The sequence below is a fragment of the Macaca mulatta genome, chromosome 2, assembly GCF_049350105.2.
Source record: "Macaca mulatta isolate MMU2019108-1 chromosome 2, T2T-MMU8v2.0, whole genome shotgun sequence".
In the NCBI taxonomy this organism is placed as follows: Eukaryota; Metazoa; Chordata; class Mammalia; order Primates; family Cercopithecidae; genus Macaca; species Macaca mulatta.
This window is the reverse complement of record NC_133407.1, coordinates 133393550-133415723: the sequence shown is the minus strand read 5'-3', so window position 1 is coordinate 133415723 and position 22174 is coordinate 133393550. Positions and strand designations below refer to the sequence as shown.

Sequence of the window (22174 nt, the reverse complement as noted above, 5' to 3'; positions counted from 1 at the left end):
TTAAAAGAAAAACCAATTTTTAAAAATCCAACACAATGACAAACTAATGACAGAATTCATTCATGAATGTGAAAGGAACTGGAAGGAACTTTTTAAAGGTAGAAAGCTCTTATATTTGTACTCAAATAATTGTCCCAATCACAGGGCATGCTCTGGCTGTTTTTCTAGACATTATAACAGATCAGAGAAAATTCAAAAGCCTTAGACCACCATCACTTAACAATCACTGCATGTCTAGCACACGTCCACCAAGATGCAAAGTTTCCAACATTGTGCTGAAATCAAGACAAAAGTACAAACTGTAATCTAAGGAGCAGTGAATGGGTGCACCTGTCATGGTTTAAGAGGCAACCTTACACATAGCAGTAATGATTTATGGTGGCCACATGGCATTTATGGCTGCCCAGCATCCTGTCCCACTTGTTTGGTAAGGTACCTGATTTAACCTTGAAGAACCAGCCTCCTTCACTTTCAGTTCATGAGGTTATGGTGTTGCCACTACCTCCAGACATGGAAGTACAACCCTGGTCAATCAGGAAATCCATCCTACTGGTCACAAAGACTAACCCAGGAATGTGCTTGTACTCCAAGACAATCAAGTAAGAGTCATCCCTATGCCTTTAACTGAAATCATTAGGTTAAAATGACTCTCTTTAAACTAAGGTTTGAAAAGCTGGTAGGATATAAATCTGGAACTTCCTGGATCTATCTGAGAAGAAAGCCAAACTGGAGAAAACAGTAAAGAAAGAACAGAGGATTAAGGAGAAGGAAGAACAAAGAAAGAGGGAGCCAGTGTTTATATGACATTGAGCATCTGTATCAAACCATCCCTGAAGTCATGATAGCCCTGGACTAACCCTGGACAACGACTTCACAAGGGCCAAACTTCATTTTTTTCTTAAGCCAGTTTGATGTACCCTGGGATACTACAGTTGGTTTTGTAACATTTAAAAAAATATCAGTAATACTGGGGAAAAAGTCAAAGTTTCAGCCTAAGACCTACAACCTAGCACCCATCTATTTTCCTATTTTCTGTTTGTTTTGGCTAGGCACACTCCCACTCATAGCATTTCCCAGCTTTCCAGAGCTAGACAGGCTACATGCTAAGTTTCGCCAATTAGATTTAAGTAGAAATCAGAAGTGCCAGTTACTCTGAAATGTTAGACACCCAGACTGCCATTTTATATATATATATTTCCAGGCGGGGGGATCATGAGATCAAGAGATTGAGACCATCCTGGCCAACATGGTGAAACCCCGTCTCTACTAAAAATACAAAATTTAGCTGGCCGTGGTGATGCATGCCTGTAGTCCTAGCTACTTGGGAGGCTGAGGCAGGAGAATCAGTTGAACCCAGGAGGCGGAGGTTGCAGTGAGCTGATATCGTGCCACTGCACTCCAGCCTGGTGACAGAGTGAGATTCCATCTCAAAAAAAAAAAAAAATATATATATATATATATACACACACACACACACACATATACACACATATATACACACATATATACACACAAACATATACACACATATATATACATATATACACACATAGGGGTGTGTGCATATATATCCATTTACCAACTCTGATTTGTGCAGTTGGTGGCACTTTCAAAACATTTTTAAGAATTTCTTTTTGTGGTGAAACAGACTGGCTTTTTTTCTTTTTTTGCCTTTTTTTTTTTTTTATTAATTCAAATACAACTGACCATGGCAACTGTACTACAGCATAACATAAATTAAAGATCAAACATATACATCTCCATGCTGGTTCTAGGTGAAGAAAAATAGGAAAGAACAAAGATCTTCAGGAGTCTTCTAAGACAACCCCAAGAACACCACGGAAACTGTTTTCTGGAGTTCTACGTAAGAGTCCATTTCCATATAACCTAAATTTTACATCTTAGGAGACTGTGGGATCCTCAGCTGGAGAAGGACACGGGGTGGGAGGTGCTGTGAAACGGTCATACGAGGGGGAGGGGCTTCATACGACCCACTTCATAGTACCTCCTGAGGGGGAGGCAGTTCCTATAGATTCAGCCTATCGGTTCCTTTTGTTTATGACAAAGCAGTTGTGCTGTACCCACAAAAAGCCATGGGCATTTTATGGAGAGATGTTTTTGGGTGGTTTCATAGCCCATTTGGCAGGAGTGAGTAGTCCTTCCCATTTGATTCCATCCAAAACACTGAATTCGGTATCAGAAGGGCTTTCCGGACCTCTGGCCAGGCTGACTGGGTGAGGAACAGAATGTGAATCTTGTCAGACATGGAGGAAAGTGTTCTGGCCTAAGAATGAGAGATGTATGTGGGCTCATGTCCCAGCTCACCTACTTAACAAACAGGTAATCTTGAATGTTTTAGTATTCATTTCCAAACATGGCTGAGTATCAGAATCAGCTGCAGAAAATCTCCTTCAAATGATCTCCTTCTCTAAACCCTCTGCCGCCATGTCTCCTGTAATCTGGCTGCACTGGCTGGAGCTTCAGAAGCCATCCTGAGCCATGAGAATGAGGGCCAGATTCAGGTATGAAACTGGTATGTGCCTGGTCCTTCATAACCTGGTCCAATCTGCTCCAGAAGGGCAGAGATTACATGTTTTATTTTATTACATGTTTTATTCACATATTGTTTCCCCAGCACATAGTAGAACAAAATAAATATTTGTTCAGTGGGTAAAGTTGGTGTCTGTCTTCTAACAAATACTCTACCTCATAGAATCAAATAATACTAGAACCTTAGAGTTGGTGCACCCTTATTCAGACCATTTGCTTGAATCATACAGGGATGGAGAACTCTGGACTCTAGGGATCTACAGCAGTTCTTTAATTCTAAGAGGAACTTTCCCTCCACATGTTAAGATTTCCCAAGTCAGAAGAGATCATATAATCAATGAATATATTTTAGTAGAGTTTCTTTCTCCCCCAAATAGCTGTCTTTTTTTTTCTTTTTTTTTTTTTTTCTTTATTTTGAGATGGAGTCTTGCCTCTGTTGCCCAGGCTGGAGTACAGTGGTGTGATCTCAGCTTACTGCAGCCTCCACCTCCCAGGTTCAAGCAATTCTCCTTTCTCAGCCCCCTAAGTAGCTGGGATTATAGGCACGCGCCACCATGCCCAGCTAATTTTTGTATTTCTAGTAGAGACGGGATTTCACCATGTTGGCAAGGCTGATCTCGAACTCCTGACCTCGTGATCCACCTGCCTTGGCCTCCCAAAGTGCTGGGATTACAGGCGTGAGCCACCATGCCCAGCCAATAGCTGTCTTATAATCAATAGTGAATTGAACTCAGGGAAATACACCTGATAGACAAAAACCATGGCATCAGGACCAATCATGGCCCCTCAAAAGCTCAAATGAGTTATAGTTTGGTAATTCAGAAATCTGGGGATGGATGAACCCCGCTAGATAAAAAAAGCAGAGTAAGAAATATTGATTCATTTAGTATCTTAAGTGAAAATCCACAGACCACAACAGATAATAGCATTAAGCCCGGGAGACAAGATCCCTGGGTCAAATTCCTAGTCCTGTCACTTCTTAGCTGTATGACTTGGGCATGGTTTTTCACCTATCCAAGCCTCAGTTTTCTCAGCTGCAAAATGGGGGTGGAAAGAAGTATCTTCTTCATAGAGCAGTTGTGAAAGTAAATGTGTTAATACAAGTACAAAACTTAGCATGGTTCCCACAAACTATGTGGACAATGAGTGAAAGTCAGCCAATGAATTCTTCTAAGTCTGTGTTTTAATTCCTGAAATGGTATCCTCTGAACATGTTAATATCTAAAAATTAGTCAAGGCTGACAAGTTACTTTCCAGGGAGCCAAAATTCTAGAATGCTGCCTTCTGCTATCATGTTCCTTTTCTTTCCTAGAGGAAAATACAAAGCAATTAATTAACAGTGTGTGCCCTCCTAAAAGAACACGCACAGAAAAGTTAATGGGCAATAACTCAGTGAATAAGTTTTGTCAAACATGTTTGTGAAGAATTTCATTCTGAGAGTGTATAAGGGAAGCATGCTCTTATGACAAACACATTAGTTAACTAAAAAAATGAAACTCAAAATTAAGAATTAATTTGGCTGTAAATTCAGGTTTGACATTACTACTGTTCTTACGCTGCATCAGAATAGCAAGTTTCATTTGTTCATGCCATTCATTATTAATATTAAAAAAATTAGTAAGGTATAGAGTATATTCTTGTAGAGAATGAATCACAAAGAGTAGACATCATCTCCCCAGCTAGCATCTCATTTATAAGGCAAACATTTATCACATTTCTAGCATAGTGACATTTTAAACACATAATTACATATACTTTGTTCATAAAATGCTCTAACATTTTATAGAGATGAGTAATTAAGCTGTTATAATGACATAAAGAATGAAAAAAATCTAAAGTATCCATTAAAACAAACTACAGCAGAAATAGGAGCTCAAGAAATTAGAAATCATTTTTAAAACTACCTTTTATAAGACCTTTTAAAGATGTATCCACTGAAAATGATGAACTTTAACCCACACTTAAACTTATGGTAATTATATATATATATATATGTGTGTGTATATATATAAAAGAATCAAATTCTAAAAATAGATCTGTTACATCTAGTATTTTTCCATTATTCTTGCTGTCTTTAAACACACCTTCACAAGCTGCTGAACATAATGCCTTTCTGACTTAATCAGAACCTCTCCCATGACCCAGGAACGTTCAGTAAATAATTATTAAGCTCCAGAGGTGGCTTTTGCATAAGTTGATTTGCTTGAATGCCTATTCACTTGGGGACACAGCTTTCAGTATTGTTTTCAAATCTTATCACCTAACAGTGAAAGTAAATGTTAAAGGAGGTGGGGGGGACTATCCTCTGTTTAGTTTTTCTCCATTTCTTTGAAATTGCCATTTTTTAAACTTGTTCTACATTTATATGCCAGGCAGACAATTCTGATATTTGGATGTCTGTTTCCCCCTCCAAGAGAAAAAAAAATCAATATACAAGAACACAAAGAAGATGTTCATTAATGCAACTGTTACCATTCCACAGTCGGGGGGCGAGGGGGTGGGGGAAGGTCAGTGGGGGAAAAACCAAAAATTCAAAGTGTTTACAATGGGAGAGTTTTGACAAATGTTACTACTGTATTAAGCACACTGTTTTCCTGAAGAAAATCCTGTTTTATTCATAACAAAGCTGGGCTGCAGTCTATCTTGCAATCATAAATCAAGCTCTGCTCTAACTCAGCTTTTTCAAGCAGTCGGGGTATTTTTGTCATTATTAACTTAAGACCAGCATTCAATTTTAAAGGAGAGGGCAAAGATATTGGGTTAGCATTTCTATCTATCACCACCACACCCACCCCCAAATTAGTTGTTATCTTTGTCATAGCCACCTACCAGAGGTTACAGCTGAAGCTGATTAAAGCCAGTCAGAAGTAACAGCTTCAGTATTTTTAACTCCCAATAAAACCTTCTCATCCTCTATCCTCCCCCTTAAAAAGGAAAAAAACTGCTCCTCTTAAGTGGTCCCGGGATTATTTTCAGAATAAAACTTCACTTACAGATATAAGCTTTCAAAGGAGCATGGCATGAACATCTGAACTCTAAGCGCCTCCATCTTTTTTCCTTTAAGGTGTTCTGCAAGCCCTTGGCGAAGAGTGAAAGTCAAAGTTAGTTCTGGCACTGGCTGTGTCACTAGGGGTGGCTCCTGATAAGGCCCTGGAAACTCCAATCCAAACACAGCTCTGTGCTAGAACGGTGCCTGGTGTCTGTCTGCAACAGCAGACCTGTTTAATCCAGTACCTACTGTACCTGCAGGACAAAAATGCTGCCTCACACCACAAAGGGGGCTACTCAAGTACCCAGGCACAGCCAGGGAGGCAGCCCAGCAGCCAGGCAAGCACCTCGGGAAGCTTATTTGGCCTTATCCAGCTCAGGTACTGGCTGAGGCTTGCAGAGACTGCACATTATTAGAGAACTTAAAAGGAGAGGTAATTTCACATACCGGTGAATTGTTAACACTTACTGGAGTCACAGAATCTAGGAGGGAGGACTGTGGAACTGCTTGTGTGCCCTCTCAGTTTGGGAGATCTCAGGCATCAACTCATCGCACAGCTCTAGGTGTTTTGCATCTGTGCGCAGGCATTTTTGGAGCTTGATAATTGAATATGCCCCTCCTTGCTGACAGGCTAGAGATCCAAAACAGCATTCCTTACCCTCAGACCCCAAGAATATTAGAAGGGTTGTCCTTGCCTGGTTCTGGTGGAAGTAAAACACAAACTGCTTCTAATTATGGCCACCATCTTTCAGGACACACAACTTGTTAGGCCATAAACTGTGGATTCTTAAGATTGTCATCCAATCTAATTCTGAACACATTGGTATACAAGAAGAAAAAACAGCAATACATGTTCTCAAAAAACACTTTAAAATGCAGCCATGACAACATCAATATTGTCAAATATTTATGGAGCTCCTACAGGACGCAGTGCACCAAAGATGCCCTACAGAGTTATGAAAATATTGTATGTATGTTTCTCCCTACACACAATTCAAAGGTCATAACAAAGACATCTGACACTGACTAGCTGCATACACTGGGCAAGTTACTTCACCTCTCTGTGCCTACATTTATCTCCAAAGTAAATGGCTGGAAAATAATGCAACCTCTTTTAGCCATAATCAAACTCAAATTACATGATATAATGAAATTATCTTTTTTTTTTTTAACTTCCCTGTAATACTAGGAAATATCTAGCCAGGAGTCTCAGCCAAACTATTTCTGGTTCTGTTTATTCTCTGCTCATTTTATTCATTCTTTCTTTCTTTTGTTCAATAAATATTTATGGAACACCGACTGTGTCCCAGGCATTGTGTAAATTTGTGGAGTTTGCAGTCTAGTGGGAAACACATACTAATCACATAAATATATAATGAAAAATGTCATAACTGCTGCAGAGAGGTGAAAAAGTTAAAATTTAAGAGTCAGAAAAGGCTTTCCTTAGGCAGGGACTTCTGGTCTGAGATCTGAGTTGAGGAGAGGAGGAGTACAGAAGAAAAGCTTTCCAGGCAGCAGTAACAACATATGTAAAAACTATGAGGTGGAAAGTTGGCAGGCAGACTCACTATCACTGAAGGACATAGTATGAGGGAAAAGCATAGTGCCCGTGAGACCTACACAGTGACCAGGGCCAGACCATGAAGGATCTGGTAGCCCAGGGAAAGGTCACTGATTCTGTTTCAAGATGAACAAGAAACCACTGAGAGATGGCAAGCAGGGGAGTGATGAGCTCAGATTTGAGTTTTTAGAAAGGTCTCCCTGGCTGCTATGTTGACAGCCAACTGGAAGACTGGCAGAGTTAGCTACTGCAATAGTCCTGGTAGGAGGTGATGGTAGCTCATGGGAAGCGGGGATGTGCAAAGTGGAGAAGAGCGGGCAGATTGCTCGTAAAACTAAGGACCAATAAGTAGGATTAGAGGAGACAATTCATCAACAGCAGTCATAGAGCACTTTCTACATGCCAGGTACTGTGCCGGGTTCTGGGGTAAACAGATGATTAAGATGTTACCCTAGTTCTCTTACTAACCTATCCCACCTCTCTTTTCCTGCCTCTAGCACAGTTTGGCATGGAAATCAAGAACATGGATTCTGATGTTTATTGATCCAGGTTCAAATCTCACCACTTACTAATTCTATGACTCTGTACAAATTTACTAAACTTTCTGGGCCCCAGTTCTTTCACCTGAGAAAGAAGAAATAAGTGACTACCCATAGGTTACTGTTAGAACCGAAAGAGATAACAAGTAATATGTTCAGCATTGTCTCTGATGCATAACAAATGCTCAATTTTTAAAAATCCTCTTACAATTACAATCATGGTTAGTGCTACCTGTCCTGGATTAATATTGACCAATCTAGAGAACCAAAGGAAATGAGACAGAGTGAAAAAAACAAATGAAAAATCAAGAAAGTAGAAGAGCAAGAAATAAAGAAAAGATAGGGAATAACCATATCAGAAACTTTAAGGGATTATTTTCTAAAAAATCAAGCCAGGGACGGTGGCAGATGCCTGTAGTCCTAGCTACTTGGGAGGGTGAGGTGGAAGGTTTGCTCAAGCCCAGGAGTTCAAGACCAGCCTGGGCAACGGAGTGAGACCCCATCTCTTAAAAATAAATGTTAATGAAATAAAATAAATATAAATTCAGGACAGATTCTCTCACTCACCTTAGGCACTATTTAAAGCTAAGTAAAGTTACAAGGCACTCGGGTACATTTTAGAACTGAAACTCTGATTTATCACATGCTTACACACAGGGAAAACCTGTACCCACCACAAGTTCTCAAATGTTGATCCTGAAACCAATGGTATCAGTTCCAGCCACTCCTGAAGGGGACATAATGTGGTGCCAAATGTTCCCCTGGCAGGTTCAGCCAATAACATCACCTGACTTTTTATGTTGGACAATCCACCACCTCAAGAAATATTTCTATTGACAAATTACATCAGTACTTTAGAAAGATCTAGCTTACACTACAGTTCTAAGGGAATCTTCTTGGATACAGCAATGAAATGTCCACCAGCAAATGGACCAGATTGACTTAAATATGAACACATGCCACCATATACAAAATTCATGAAATGTTACTTGCATTTCCCAGCACTAAAATACTACCCCTCAAGTCATCACCCAAATTAACAAACACATGTCTTCTGGATGTCAAGAACCATGTCCGTTTGGTTTAATGTTGTATCCCTAGAACCCGGTAGAATAAACAGTCCATGGTTTGATGAATATCTTTAAAATGAATCAATGTAATGTGTAAGCAACTGTCTTGGGCACATCTATACTACTCAGATGTGTTTCCTGAGTTTGTATACATATATGTATGCATATGAACACACACACACACACACACACACACACACACAGAGGGAAAGAGAGAAAGAGAGAGTTACCCAAATCCTAAGTTTAAACACAGACTAAGAATTTGTAGTGGAGTTGGGGAGGAAAAAATAAGATAAAAAAAACTGAGCACAGAATGCAGAATAAAAACATCACCTGTATTCCAATGCTTCTGAAATAATAAGTACTACTCTTTGTCCTAAATTGCAGCACATCAACTACAGTCATCAGAATTCTTACTGACCCTTTAAAAGCTGAACCTTAACTAAAATGGGATTTAAAATAATGAACCATCCAAGTGACAGCCAACTTTTTCCTTGGAAGCTAAACTAGGTTTCAGAATCTTTTTGGAAGGAAAAATTCAATCACTACTTTGAATGGGTTAGAAAAGAGATAAGGGATTTTACTTGTTATCCTGTCCAAGACTTAGCTGAAGAAAAGTAATGCTACTGTTTTATCACAGCTCAGAATTCTTCTTATTTTATTTAGGCATTAAATGTTTTATTGCCCACCCCAAGCACACCATATTTTCTTATAGTCTTTCTTTTGATAGTCATTGTTCTTTTCAGTAAACTCATACTTCACTCACCAGCCCCACAACAGTTAACACTTGAGAGCTTACTATGTGCCGGGTCCTATATTGGCCCATGAACTACACACAATTTAAGAAGCATCTACTTGGTCTTGGAATGTTTCATTATGATCCCAGCCAATGGTTCCCAAACCTGTCTTCCTATCAGAAGCACTTGAGGAGCCTTCTCCTTACCCTACCTCTTTAAAATAAATACAGGAGATTTAAGAAATATAAAGGTCAAGGATCTTTCCCCAAACAAATGAGTGAGTGAGATTCTGCAGGGGTATGGTTTGGAATTCTGTGTTTTTAAAAAATGATTCTCATAGAGGTCTGAAGTGAAGTCAAGTCTAGAAACCACTAATATATAACATTATAATATATATAGCTATATATAATATTATCTATGTAAATGGTCTGTTAAGAGTGGCAGGAAAATACTCAAGAATGGAAGCTCCTTTTATTTGTTGAATAAAGAAGTTACTCATACATTTTAATTCTTTAAAATATCCATGTGGAATGTTCAATGAAAGCCTTATTGTGGGGTAATTAGAGTTTCATCAAAGTAGTAATGAAACTCACAAAGTACTCTCAATGGTAACACACACATCTCTTTTCTCCACATGGCATCACACTTATGTTCTGGGAAAACTCAGATGCCACCGAAAGGCCCTTTAATCCAAACATTTATTAGTTTTCCCAGCATGTGTGTGAGAGGCACTGTTCTCAGTGCCATGGGGAAGACAAGGATGAAGATGCAAGAGGCTCTGCTTTCCAGGGGTTCATTCCAGAGAAACCCAAGACTCACATGCACATGCCAATGAGAAGAAGGTGCAGGGAGGACAGCATGCTAGAGCCTTCTTCTCCCTCCACTGCAACTCCTTCCCTGGCCTGGCCCCTCCTGACCTGGCAGATGAAGTTTTGCAGGTCTTACATTTCTTCCTCAGAGAGATCTTCCCAGACTATCCTTCCTAAAGCAGAAACATCTACGTTTGTTTTGTGCTCTTGAAGCAAGCTTTTTTCTTTTATAGCACTTAATCCAACTTGTAATCCTTTTATTTATCTATTTGTCCTGTGTTCTTAAGGGCAGGTTCCTTGTACTTACCTTTTTCTCAGTGCCTGGCACATAGTAAGTACTCAAATATTTGCTGGATGGGTGGACAGATGGATGGACAGAAGGAAAGAAGAATGGATGAATGACTGACAAAAATGAAAAAAGGTCAGATAAGGAAGGATCTATGAAGTATAATCTCAGGATAGCATTTAATTAATTATGAAGAAAGTCAATAGGCATAAATGGGATATACAACTGTATACTCTTTATTTGCAAGCTTGTAAAGGCTGAGCACAACTTACTTACATGGATAAAGTACTGGGGTACAAATTTGCAAGGAACTGGTCCAGCAGCTCTAATTTGAAACCATTACAGCATGACTGAAGAAAACTTTTAATGACTACCTACTTGCAGAAATAACTGTGCAGTAGCATTCACTCACGTTTATCTCTTTCATCCTGTTTCTATTTTTTTCTCCTACCAAGAACAGATCTGCCTGTAACAGTGATATTACAGCATCCTCTCAAAGACAGTTCATTGTCCCTGGAAACCAAGGAAGCCCTTCAAGGTTGAAAAGGAAAATAAGAACTAAGATGACCCCACGTAAACCTGATTGGGATGCAGTCCAACATTATTAAATAACTGTTAAGATGTTTATACAAACATCCAGAAGGAAAAATTAAATGTTTTTAAAAACTGTTTCAAAGAATCTGTCCAGCGGATAAAAATATAATCTACAAAGAGGCATCTCAAATTCTGTCTAAAGTGAATTTTTAAGCAGTTAACAAACAAAAATACATAAAATATTAGCTTGACTCTTTCAATTAATATAATAATCAATACAACGGATTAATCCCTTACCTTAAACTCTTTGATATTCTCTCAGTGTTCATTTCAAAATAAATACTTGTTCCTGCATTAAAGGTTATTTAGAGGCTTTCCTTTGTTATCTATAAATGGCAACCAGTATTTGCAATAAGAAAACTACAATCTAGAATATAAACAGAGTAGGTGAGACAACAAAAAGTTGGAGAGAACACACTGATGAGATTATGCTGCTCTGATAATATTTTTAAATGAGAAATTTAGTAAAAATGCAATTTACTATCTTATCAAGGTAAGTAAACAGGAAAAGATAAGGCCGTCGCCAGTGTGGGGGGCAAAGTTATTCACAAGATGACTTCACAATAAATAAAATCTCCACATCAGGACCTGAAAATCATGGAGTTTTAAGCTCTATTTATGGGTTAACTCTTTACTCATTTAAAAAGAAAAATGTGGACATATATTTTACTGTTAGTAACTTTTTAAAGTTACGAAATATTGAAGGACAATAAGAGTATGAATGTCTCTGCCTATCTTTTAGGGGTGTTGTGGACTGAAACAGGAGAGTGCGTCACCATCATCTTCATCTACAACATCAGTTTCTTCTTCCAAGCAGGAGTCAAGATATTATAATATTTTAAAGCAACATGCAATTCAGCTGTAGAAGTGGCCTCCATGGACCACCTTAGCTAAGCCCACAGCCGCTGAGATGAACCCACCCTTCCTTTGATTCCATCTCATTAGGAGATCCCAGGACATCAGCAGTTCCATGGACCATCTAAATCCTTTCTGGTCAAAGGAGGAGCTAGAAGAAGGGACTAAGATAAAGAAGACAGGGATATTCTGTCATCTAGATTTTGTAGTCTATTCATATAAATTAAATGTTTGCATTCCAAAGGGTGAGCAGAAGGTAGAGAGACACTGTTTCTTGCAGACAACGATGCCATTGTGGAAGGTGGTATGGAGCTCACTGATGTGCAAAAACTCCAATTTGTATAAGATGTGGTAAGGATCCAGGGCAGTGGTTTCAACCTGTGGGCAGCAAACTTCTGAGAGGTCTACTATTTAATAAATATGTCCCTCCTATGGATATAAACATGGCACCACTTATCCAGTTGGAGACAGGATAGTGTGGTGATTCAATGCAGACACACACACCACCCTTCGTATCCTACCGTTACTCTGGGTAAGGCATTCAACTTATGAATCTCGAGATCTGCATCTATAAGATGGGAATATTAATAATACCTATTTCATAGATTAATATTATGATTGAATGAGATAAACTATGAAAAGTACTTAACATGATACAGGAAAAATGGCACTCAATGTGACACAAGGGATGAGGACTCTATTTCAAAACATTGTTAGGTAATGAAAAGTCAGCCCTTAGAGCCTTAAAGAACTTTAAATTCTAGGGCAAATAAAAGTTATTATTTAGAGACAATGCTTAAGGTAGTTTTGAATTTTGATATCTTAAGAGGTAGCACAGATTCAAAATACATGTAAGTTCAGGAAAGGTATAGATAAATTTGTGAATAATATATTCATAGTGCATAGCTAAATATTGGTGCTATCTATAACTTCTGATAGTAGACAACAAACTATCTCTTTTCAGTGGTTGTCTTAGCTACAAACCAAATTCTAGTCCAGGAAACCTTCTGCTCTGATTCAGTGTGTAAATTATAATTTTAATTTATATTTTTTCTTTTTTTTATTATACTTTAAGTTCTAGGGTACATGTGCACAACGTGCAGGTTTGTTACATATGTATACGTGTGCCATGTTGGTGTGCTGCACCCATTAACTCATCATTTGCATTAGGTATATCTCCTAATGCTATCCCTCACCCCACCTCTCTCCACAATAGGCCCCGGTGTGTGATGTTCCCCTTCCTGTATATTTTTTCTATGTAAACATACCCAGGAGTCATGCAGGATGTCATGTATTTAAATAAGTAAAACTATAAAAACTCAAACCTCTTTATGCTAAATAAATCATCTTATGTTAAATTTTTGCTAACAGTCAAATTTCCCAAACTTTCAAAGCATCTCAAAACTTACTCTCATACTAATGACATCCTGTTACAGTTATGCTGAGCAAACAGGATTTAAATTGAGAAAAATAATATTTGCACAAAAATCCTTCCTGTCTGTTGATTAATCATAATAAACTCTAATCAATCATAATAAACTCAATACACATTAGCTTTCTGCATCTAATTGACACTCTAGGGAGTCTTACCTATAATCAAAGTATATATTAATGTTGATAGTAAAATATTCAAATAACCAATATTTTAAATTAATAGTCTGTGTAATTCCAATGAATATTACCATGAAATAATATAAAAGACAAATTAAATCCTTACTTAAAAAATTGTCATGTGTTCTTAAAAAAAAAGCCTAAAAAGCTACCAAATTCTCCCCTTAACATTTTCTACATATTAATTACATGCCAGATACAACAGGTAAGGCTGGTAATATAGATATAGAGAAAAATATAAACCCTAATTCAAGCTTATCTTGCTCCTAATATCAAGCAATATTGGTTCATTTTTAAAGGATGTTAACAAAACCATGAATAAAAGAAGGAAGAATCAAAATTATTAAAATCCATTCATTCACTAAACAAATATTTATTGAGCACCTACTATGTCCCAAGCACTGTTCAATAGGCTTAAGATGCATAAGTGATATATCATGATTATTAAGAGAAAAATGTTTTGGGGTAACACTGAATGCTCAAATTATTTATTAATTTAAAAAGACAACGTGAAAATTGCATGCATTTGCAACCTTTAAACACCATCTACAATGATATTCCCATTAACAAAGATGTTTAGTTTCTACACTTGATCTAGATCACTGCATTTTCATTTCTTAGTGTGTTGAGAAAGAAACGTGAAAATTCGAAAAAAAAAAAAAAAACCCATGAGATCACGTCTCTGCCTTATGTGAAAAAAGAGAAGGGAGGAGAGAAGAGACATGGAGAATTCTTTATCATATTGTCACACTGACAACTGTATCTCATATTTGCATATCATACCTCATGTTTATTATTAAATAAATCTTTTTTATTTAAATAAATAAACAGGGGCAGGGATTGAGATATGAGTATCTTGTGCAAAATCAAGAGGTTAATATGCCACAGATCTGGAGTTGGAAACTCCAGAGCCCACACTTTCCTCTCTATGGTTCTCTGTTCCAAGTTTTTGTAATCTACCCAATGAGCACCAAAGCAAACTAATTCTAAAATTAGAACCTTGCACTGGAGTTGCCTCTTTACTTGTCTGTACCCCACACTAGATTCTGAATTCCATAAAGGCATGAACCATGTCTGTTTAGGTCACTACTTCATTCTTTCACCACATACAATTCCAGGCACAGAGAAGGCACTCAATAACTATTCATCAATAGGTTAAATGATTAATTAATTGACCATAATGGCTTCTCTTGGCCACCTCTAACGATGATCTGACTTAAAAAAACAAAAACAAAACAAAACAAAAAACACACACAAAAAAACAGAGAATGAAGCAGACTTCCCTGAATTTTTATACCAAGCATGAATTCAATTAATGGAATTTACTAGAAAGAAACAATGTTTGTCCTCAAATAACTTAATCTAGTCAGAAAAGAGACTAAGCAAATATGAAATTACAAGGAAGAAAAAAAAAGTAACCCAACATATCAACACAATTTATACTTGTTAATAGAAGAACAAAGTTCTCAAAAAAGGAAATAATTATTCAAAAAGTCTTTCTAGGGGAAACAAGGTCTTTGGAAATTTGGGGGAAAATGATAGAATTCCTTTGAGAAACATGGTAAATCTTGAGCAAAGCTTCCCAAAGTGTGGGATATGAGATGATCTCAAATCGAGATGCACAGACTTCACATTAACTAACCATGGAATCACACAGTGAGAACGGCCTTTTCAAATTTCTTCCATCTAAGGAAAGTCTCTGGTTGATGCTAATACATCTTCAGTCCCTCAACACTTGCCCTTTGTTCACAATACAGCTCAGACCTCAGAAACCCGCCGGTCCAGACAATATACCTAGCAAGAATCTAACAATTTTCTTTCAATTTCATTATATTAATTTTAATACCTATTTCCATTCATGGCTTCCATGTATTATAACATTTCCTTTAATACATATAATATTTAAAGTTCCATGTGGTTTTTGCAAGCAAAAGTAATGAAGTTAGCATGAGAATAGTTAAAATTTAGGAAACACTGATTGAGAGATATAAAGAATGTGCTAGAAACTTTCAGTGGAAACAAGATTAAACACAGCCCGAAATAGTGACCCACTCTATTGTGGTGAGAGGCTAGTAGCTACAAAGAATTTCACTCTGATAAAGAAAACCATGTAGGGTTCTGAAATCATAGTAAGTAAGCCCAGCCCTAATCTCTCACTAACTGTGGGAAATGAGCATGACTCTCAGATATGATTCCATACAGAAAAAGTGGGAAGCTGGCCAAGTAGGACTGAGAATATCACAATGGAAGTTACACGCCGCGTTTGTTGATAGTGCCTGTAAATAAGACCTCTGCCCGGGGGGGAAAATAAAGCAAGGCTGTCAGAACAAAATGTCAGGCATGCTAGAGGTTGATGCTTCGATATATAGAGACCTCTCCTCTAATGCTGTGAAGGTCACTCTGGCCTGGGTTATCTATCTCCTGGAACATAAATTTAGCTTACAGTCCAGTTTTGTTTTGGTTGTTATCTAATTTCATAATGAAGTACCAAAAGACATTCCTAGTACAATTTTTTCCCCCAGTATTAGCTATATAGTACTTCATACACTAGATGGAGCCAGCTTTATAATGCTTTGGGATTCATGAGCAGGTTTTGTGTTGTACTTGAAAAAAAAATCATTACACAAAGTTATGGGAGAGCTGTGTGCTAACTAAATATACTTTAAATGTTTTAAATTTTCATTTGAGAGGTCAAAAGGCCCTATCATTTCAGCATTTTCTATAACTCTTAAGCTTAAATTAATATCAGAATATCAGTAATACTATAAAACGTGTATTTCAAATATGTACATCTTGTAACTCATTGGTATTTAACTTCTTTATTAACATGTATTTATTATTATAGATTTTTAAACTGACAATTTCAAAAAGATACGTGCTTTTTTTTCCTTTCCTTTTTTTTTTTTTTTTTTTTGCTTATGGGAAATGGAAGCAATTTTTAAATGCAATGCAATAAGCATGATCATCTCACTAGGACTTGTAAAGACTGCCTCTGGATTAGGAGGGGTTTAGGGCAAAGAGAGTCACACGTAGGCAGAATGTAGACCGTGAGAGCAGAAAAATAGTCCCTGGGGGCGGGGGGTAAAACTGATAATGTGCTTACAACACGAGAGGGCTGGTCTCCAGGACCAGTAAAAGTCCACTACCAAAAGACAAAAGAAAAATACCACTGTTCACAGTCACCAACCTAGGGTTGGGATGGGGCAGCTGGGAAGTACTAAGAGGAAGGTAAGAGCTATGATTCTCTCCAGTCAGTCACGGTAACTCAATGCCTTTCCATTGAATTTTAATACTTTGGAGCAGTAATCCTCAACAAGGGACAATTTTGTTCCCAGGGGCCATCTGACAGGTCTAGAGACATTTCTGGTTTTTGCAAACAGAGAAGCAAGTGCTACTGGCATCTAGTGAGTAGAGGCCAGGGATGCTGTTAAACATCCTACAATGCACAGTACGGCCTTCACAAGAAAATATATCTGGCTACAAAGGTCAATATTGCCCAGATGGGAAAACTCTATTGTACAGTAAGCACCTCTTTCATACAGAAAACAAAATACAGTCAGCCCCTCTGTATCCATAAGCTCCACATCCACACATTCTGCCAACCATGGATCAATAATATTAAAAAGCAAACAAAAACAATGCAGCAATAAAAAATAACACAAATAAAAACTCAATATAGTATAACACTACTTACAGGTCATTTATGTTGTACCAAGTATTAGAACTAATCTGCAGGTGATTTAAAGTATATGTGAGGATGTACATAAGTTATATGAAAATACTACACCATTTTAAATCAGACACTTGAGCACCCATGGATTTTGGTATCCAAGAGAGTCCTGAAACCAATCCCCCAAGGATACCAAAGGACAACTGTAGTTCCATCTCATTGTAAACATTAAATTATTAACAAAAAATTTTAAGTCTATGGGACACAATACAAGATTTACCTCAGTCTATCACGTATGCCACAATATTAAAGTCAATGGGTCAAGGGATTAACGATTAAGAGAGAAGTGATCAGCCAGGCTCGGTGGCTCACGCCTGTAATCCCAGCACTTTGGGAGGCCAAGGCGGGTGGATCACGAGGTCAGGAATTCGAGACCAGCCTGACCAATATGGTGAAACTCTGTCTCTACTAAAAATACAAAAATTAGCCAGGCGTGGTGGCACATGCACCTGTAATCCCAGCTACTCAGGAGGCTGAGGCAGGAGAATCACTTGAATGTGGAAGGCGAAAGATGCAGTGAGCCAAGATCGTGCCACTGCACTCCAGCCTGGGCAACAGAGTGAGACTTTGTAAAAAAAAAAAAAAAAAAAAAAAAAAAGACGAAAGAGATAATAAACTGAGGAATAATATTAACACAATGCATCACTACACATCAGTGAACATGAGTGATATGCCTCTATATGGATAAAATCAAAACAGATGTGGAATGAAAAAAGATGTCACATAGAATCTTGCCTTATGACCCCATTTATTTAAAGTTCAAAGTATAGTTCAGCAATGTAGTCAAAGATGCTAAAACTATAATGAAAAGCAAAGGAGTGATTAGAACAAAAAGGATGATGGTTAACTAGGTAGGGAGTAAAGAGGAGAATGCCTCAAAGATGAGGCTTCCAGAGGTTTCTGTTTTTTTAAGAGGGATGGTGGGCACATGGTTATCCATTTTATTGGTCTTTATTAAACTGACAGGTATTACTTTATATATGTATATTTAATAATAATATTGAATATTGTTAGTAATGAAAAAGTTAAAAAATAAGGCATATAGGGAAGTAAAGAAATGGAGACAGCAAGTATAAACTACGCTTTAAAGACATTAAGGAGGATAGTAGTGAATTTTGACATAATTGGCTTAGGTACCACCAGGGTCAGAGGTATCTCTTACTCTTCCTTCCCCTTAGCCCTCTACTGAACAGTCACTTATCACATCTTATCTATCAACCACCATCTCTGTCTTCACAGATATTCTGACATGGTGAAACTCTGGCCTGAACTACTAAGTTGTTCTGACAACTTCCCCCAAAACATTCTACACCTACTACTAGATGACCCTTCCTAAAGCATGATTTTGCTGTTTTCAGGCAACTATGGTCACAAAATTAATGGTTCATCACTATACAATGAATGATTTTTTGTTAAATGCTTTATTTAGACTAGCAATCAAGCACCAACTTATCTTTCGGGACTTATCTATTGTAATGATTCAAACCAATATAAACAACTTTCTCATTCTCTAACTCTAGCCGTACACTCTTGCTTGGGGTGTTCTCTTGCCTGGAATACTACTCTTTAGGCACTCACCATCCCTAGCCAAAAAACACTACGTATTCTTCAGTAAAATGAAAGAGAGATGTATCACCAAATGTTGGTGAGGAACAGAGCAAATGGAACACGCAGATGATGCTCCTGAGGGTGTAAATTCATAGAAAGACTTTTGGAAAATGGTTTGCAGTATCTACCAAAAGCTGAACATATGCATGCCTCATAACCTAGTAATTCCATTTCTTAGTCCAAACCAGACAGAAATTTATATGTGTGTTCACCAAAAAGCATATAGCAATAATGTTCATTGCAACACTGCTCATAATAGTGCAGAACTCTAGGCAAACCAATTCCCATCAACAGTAGAATGGATAAATGGTGATGTAATCATACAATGGAATATACTATGTGAATGAACTATTGCTACATACAAACAAGGGATGAATCTCACATACATAATGTTAAGCGAAAGAATCCAGATGTGAGAGTACATGCTGTATGATTTCATTTGTATGAAGTTAAATAATACCTAGACATGATTAATCCATGGTGTTAGAAGTCAGTATAGTGATTATACTTGGAAGAGGGGTTGACTAGGAGGAGGCACAAGGGTGCTAGTGATGCTCTATCTTAGAGATTGGGTGCTAGTTATCTGGTGAAAATTCCTCAGGCAGTGCATGCAAGATGTGCATACTTTTCTGTGGGAATATTATATTTCAATTAAAAGTTTACTAAAAATACTTTAAAAATCTACCTATTCTTTAAGACTATTCCTTGACAAACCTTCCTCACTTTCTTAACAATCTTCCTTGATTCCACCTAGATGCCTCTTTCTCCTCTAATGTCCCATAATGTAATTATAACCTTAACATTACCTTAGAATTGTTTGTATATATCTGCCAAAAGAAATGGTTACATTACTGAGTGCATGGATCAGTATTTCCTTTAGGATTTCCCATAAATCACTGCATTATAGCAGCTCATCAATAAATATTTGTGAGGTTTAAATTAAATTTCTGGAATTTAAATTACATGTATCAGCCTTTTCAAAGCAACCTTTGTGAGCATGTGAACATATTGGGTATATGCTATCATCTCCTTTTTTATTCTTTTACTTTTATTTAGATACACTAAAATTCACCTTCTGTTCAAGTTTTGAGATGCACACAGCCATGTCACCACCAGCACAATCAAGATACAGAACGGTTCCATCACCTCAAAATACTCTCTTGTGCTACTCCTTCATAGTCGAAACAGCCCCCATCTCTAATCCCCAGAAACCACCTATCAGTTTTCTGTTTCTATGTTTTGCCTTTTCCAGGATGTCATATAAATGGAATCATACAGCATTTAGACCTTTGTGTCTGTTTTTTGTCCTTTAGCAAGTGCATTTGACCTTCATCCACATTGCTACAAGTATCGGTAGCTTGTTCCTTTCTATCACTAATTAGTATTCTATTGTATGGATAAACCACAGCTTGTTTATCCTTTCACTAGTATAAGGATATTCAGGCTGCTTCCAGTTTGGAGTAAATATGAATAAAAGGTGCAACCCATTTTTAAGATATACCAAAAAAAGAAAATTTGCAAATGACTGAGCCAAGGTCACAGTTATCAATGATAAAAAGAAATGGTACATACTTAATAGCAACCTATGGGAAAGGTGTAAGTCAATATTCCTATGTCAATAAAATCCAGCTCATAATATATTTTCCATAAAGAGATTTTAAACTAACTTTTCTATATTTGGTACACATTAATGAGCCAGAGTTCAGAAGTATCCAACCAAAGCACCTCTCTAAAGATTCCTTCTTGCCAGTGTGACCCTGGCAACCGGACTATTATAAATAACTTTTATGTCTTGATCTATGTGTAACTATTCATCATTGCTGTGTAAATCGGCAATGACGCCCGATCAGCCTCCGCCTTTCATCTGACCTAGTGTACTCATTTGGGATGCACAGAGAGGGTGGCAAGTGATGGGCCCAGCACTTGGGGGCTCCATGAGCATGCAAAGAAACGGGTTACTTAGATGATTATGCAGAGGGGGTAGCTACAGCTGCACTTATTTCCGTTGATTTAGACACAAAAACAACATATGTCCAAATCCTCGGGGGCAGACTATCACAAAATTTCCATTAGCTGGCATTCTGGGTGCCTGTCTGGGGAGCCTGAGCCACTGTCTGTCCAGGGTCAAGGCCATGGGGAATGGAAATGCCCAAGAAAAACATTTTAGGGAGGGAGCTGCCTTGCACCTGGCACCTCGGTTAATGACAGCACATCGGTCCTAAGTCTTTAAGACTCAAAAGCGGCATGCAAACAATTTTTGCTTTGCAGGTTTTTGTTTCTCTGCAATAGTCACTAGGAAAATCATGAGAACCTCATTCTTTGGCCCCTTTCAAAAGGTTCTTTAGTAATAATAATAATAGCAGCTAATTATGGAAGGTATGTTATGTATTCCCATGCTAAGCATCTTACATGCATTACCCTATTTTAACCTTTAACAACAACCTTCTACCTTTAATATTATTACAGTATCCCTTTTACCAATGAGGAGAACGAGACTTTGAGAGACTGTATCACTTGCCAAAGGGTTTGCAAAGAAGGACTTCAACCCAAGGCACAGCTGGAATCTAGATCCTATGTTCTTAAGCCACAGGCTATACCACCTCATTGTCTAACTAGTAACTACATTCATTCATCCAAACACTCCAAAAATATTATCCTATTATATCCATCTAGGGAAATAAACATAAATAAGATATGCTCCTTTCCTCTGGGAGCTTATTATTTACAGGAGGGTGGGCGATCCTATAAACAATAACACCTTAACCTTTTTGGTCAAATACTTTCTGAGATTCATATGAAAACTACAGACTCCAGAGAAAATTCACACAGGCATAGACACAAAAAACTCAGTTGACTGCTCAGACCACAGGTTAGGAATCCCTGGAATACTTAAGTAGCTGAGTACAAACTGCATGGAGTTTTGATTAAGATAAGAACAAAATATTATGAGAATTCAAAGGAGAGACCCCAGGGTAAAGAAGTCCTGAAGACTGAGAGGTATATAAGTCAGGCAAAGAAACAGGGATGGTGGACCTTCAATGGAGAGGTACATGCTAGGAAAAAGAGCTAAAGAGGAAACAGGAGGAAAGCAGGGATAGGCAACAGGCCCCTGAAATGGTCCAAGCAAGAGTTTCCTACTTCTAGAAAGGATGTGGTGAGAATGAGGTATCAGAGCCCAGGCTCTGGGGTCAGACAGTACTAGCCTCAAATTCAAGCTCTTCCCATTTTTCATTAG

General features: G+C 37.8%; 1 protein-coding gene across 8 annotated transcripts in view; it reads right to left on the bottom strand.

Annotated features, from left to right (window-relative positions):
- MITF (melanocyte inducing transcription factor) overlaps positions 1-22174 on the bottom strand; it is a 222985-nt gene that overhangs the window by 91626 nt on the left and 109185 nt on the right. The window contains exon 1 of one of the 8 annotated variants that reach the window (XM_015130395.3): positions 5544-5667. The exons of 6 other annotated variants lie outside the window; for them this stretch is intronic. In XM_015130395.3, the coding sequence (XP_014985881.1) occupies positions 5544-5599 (56 nt within the window). In that variant the 5' untranslated portion in view covers positions 5600-5667. 8 annotated transcript variants of the gene reach the window in all.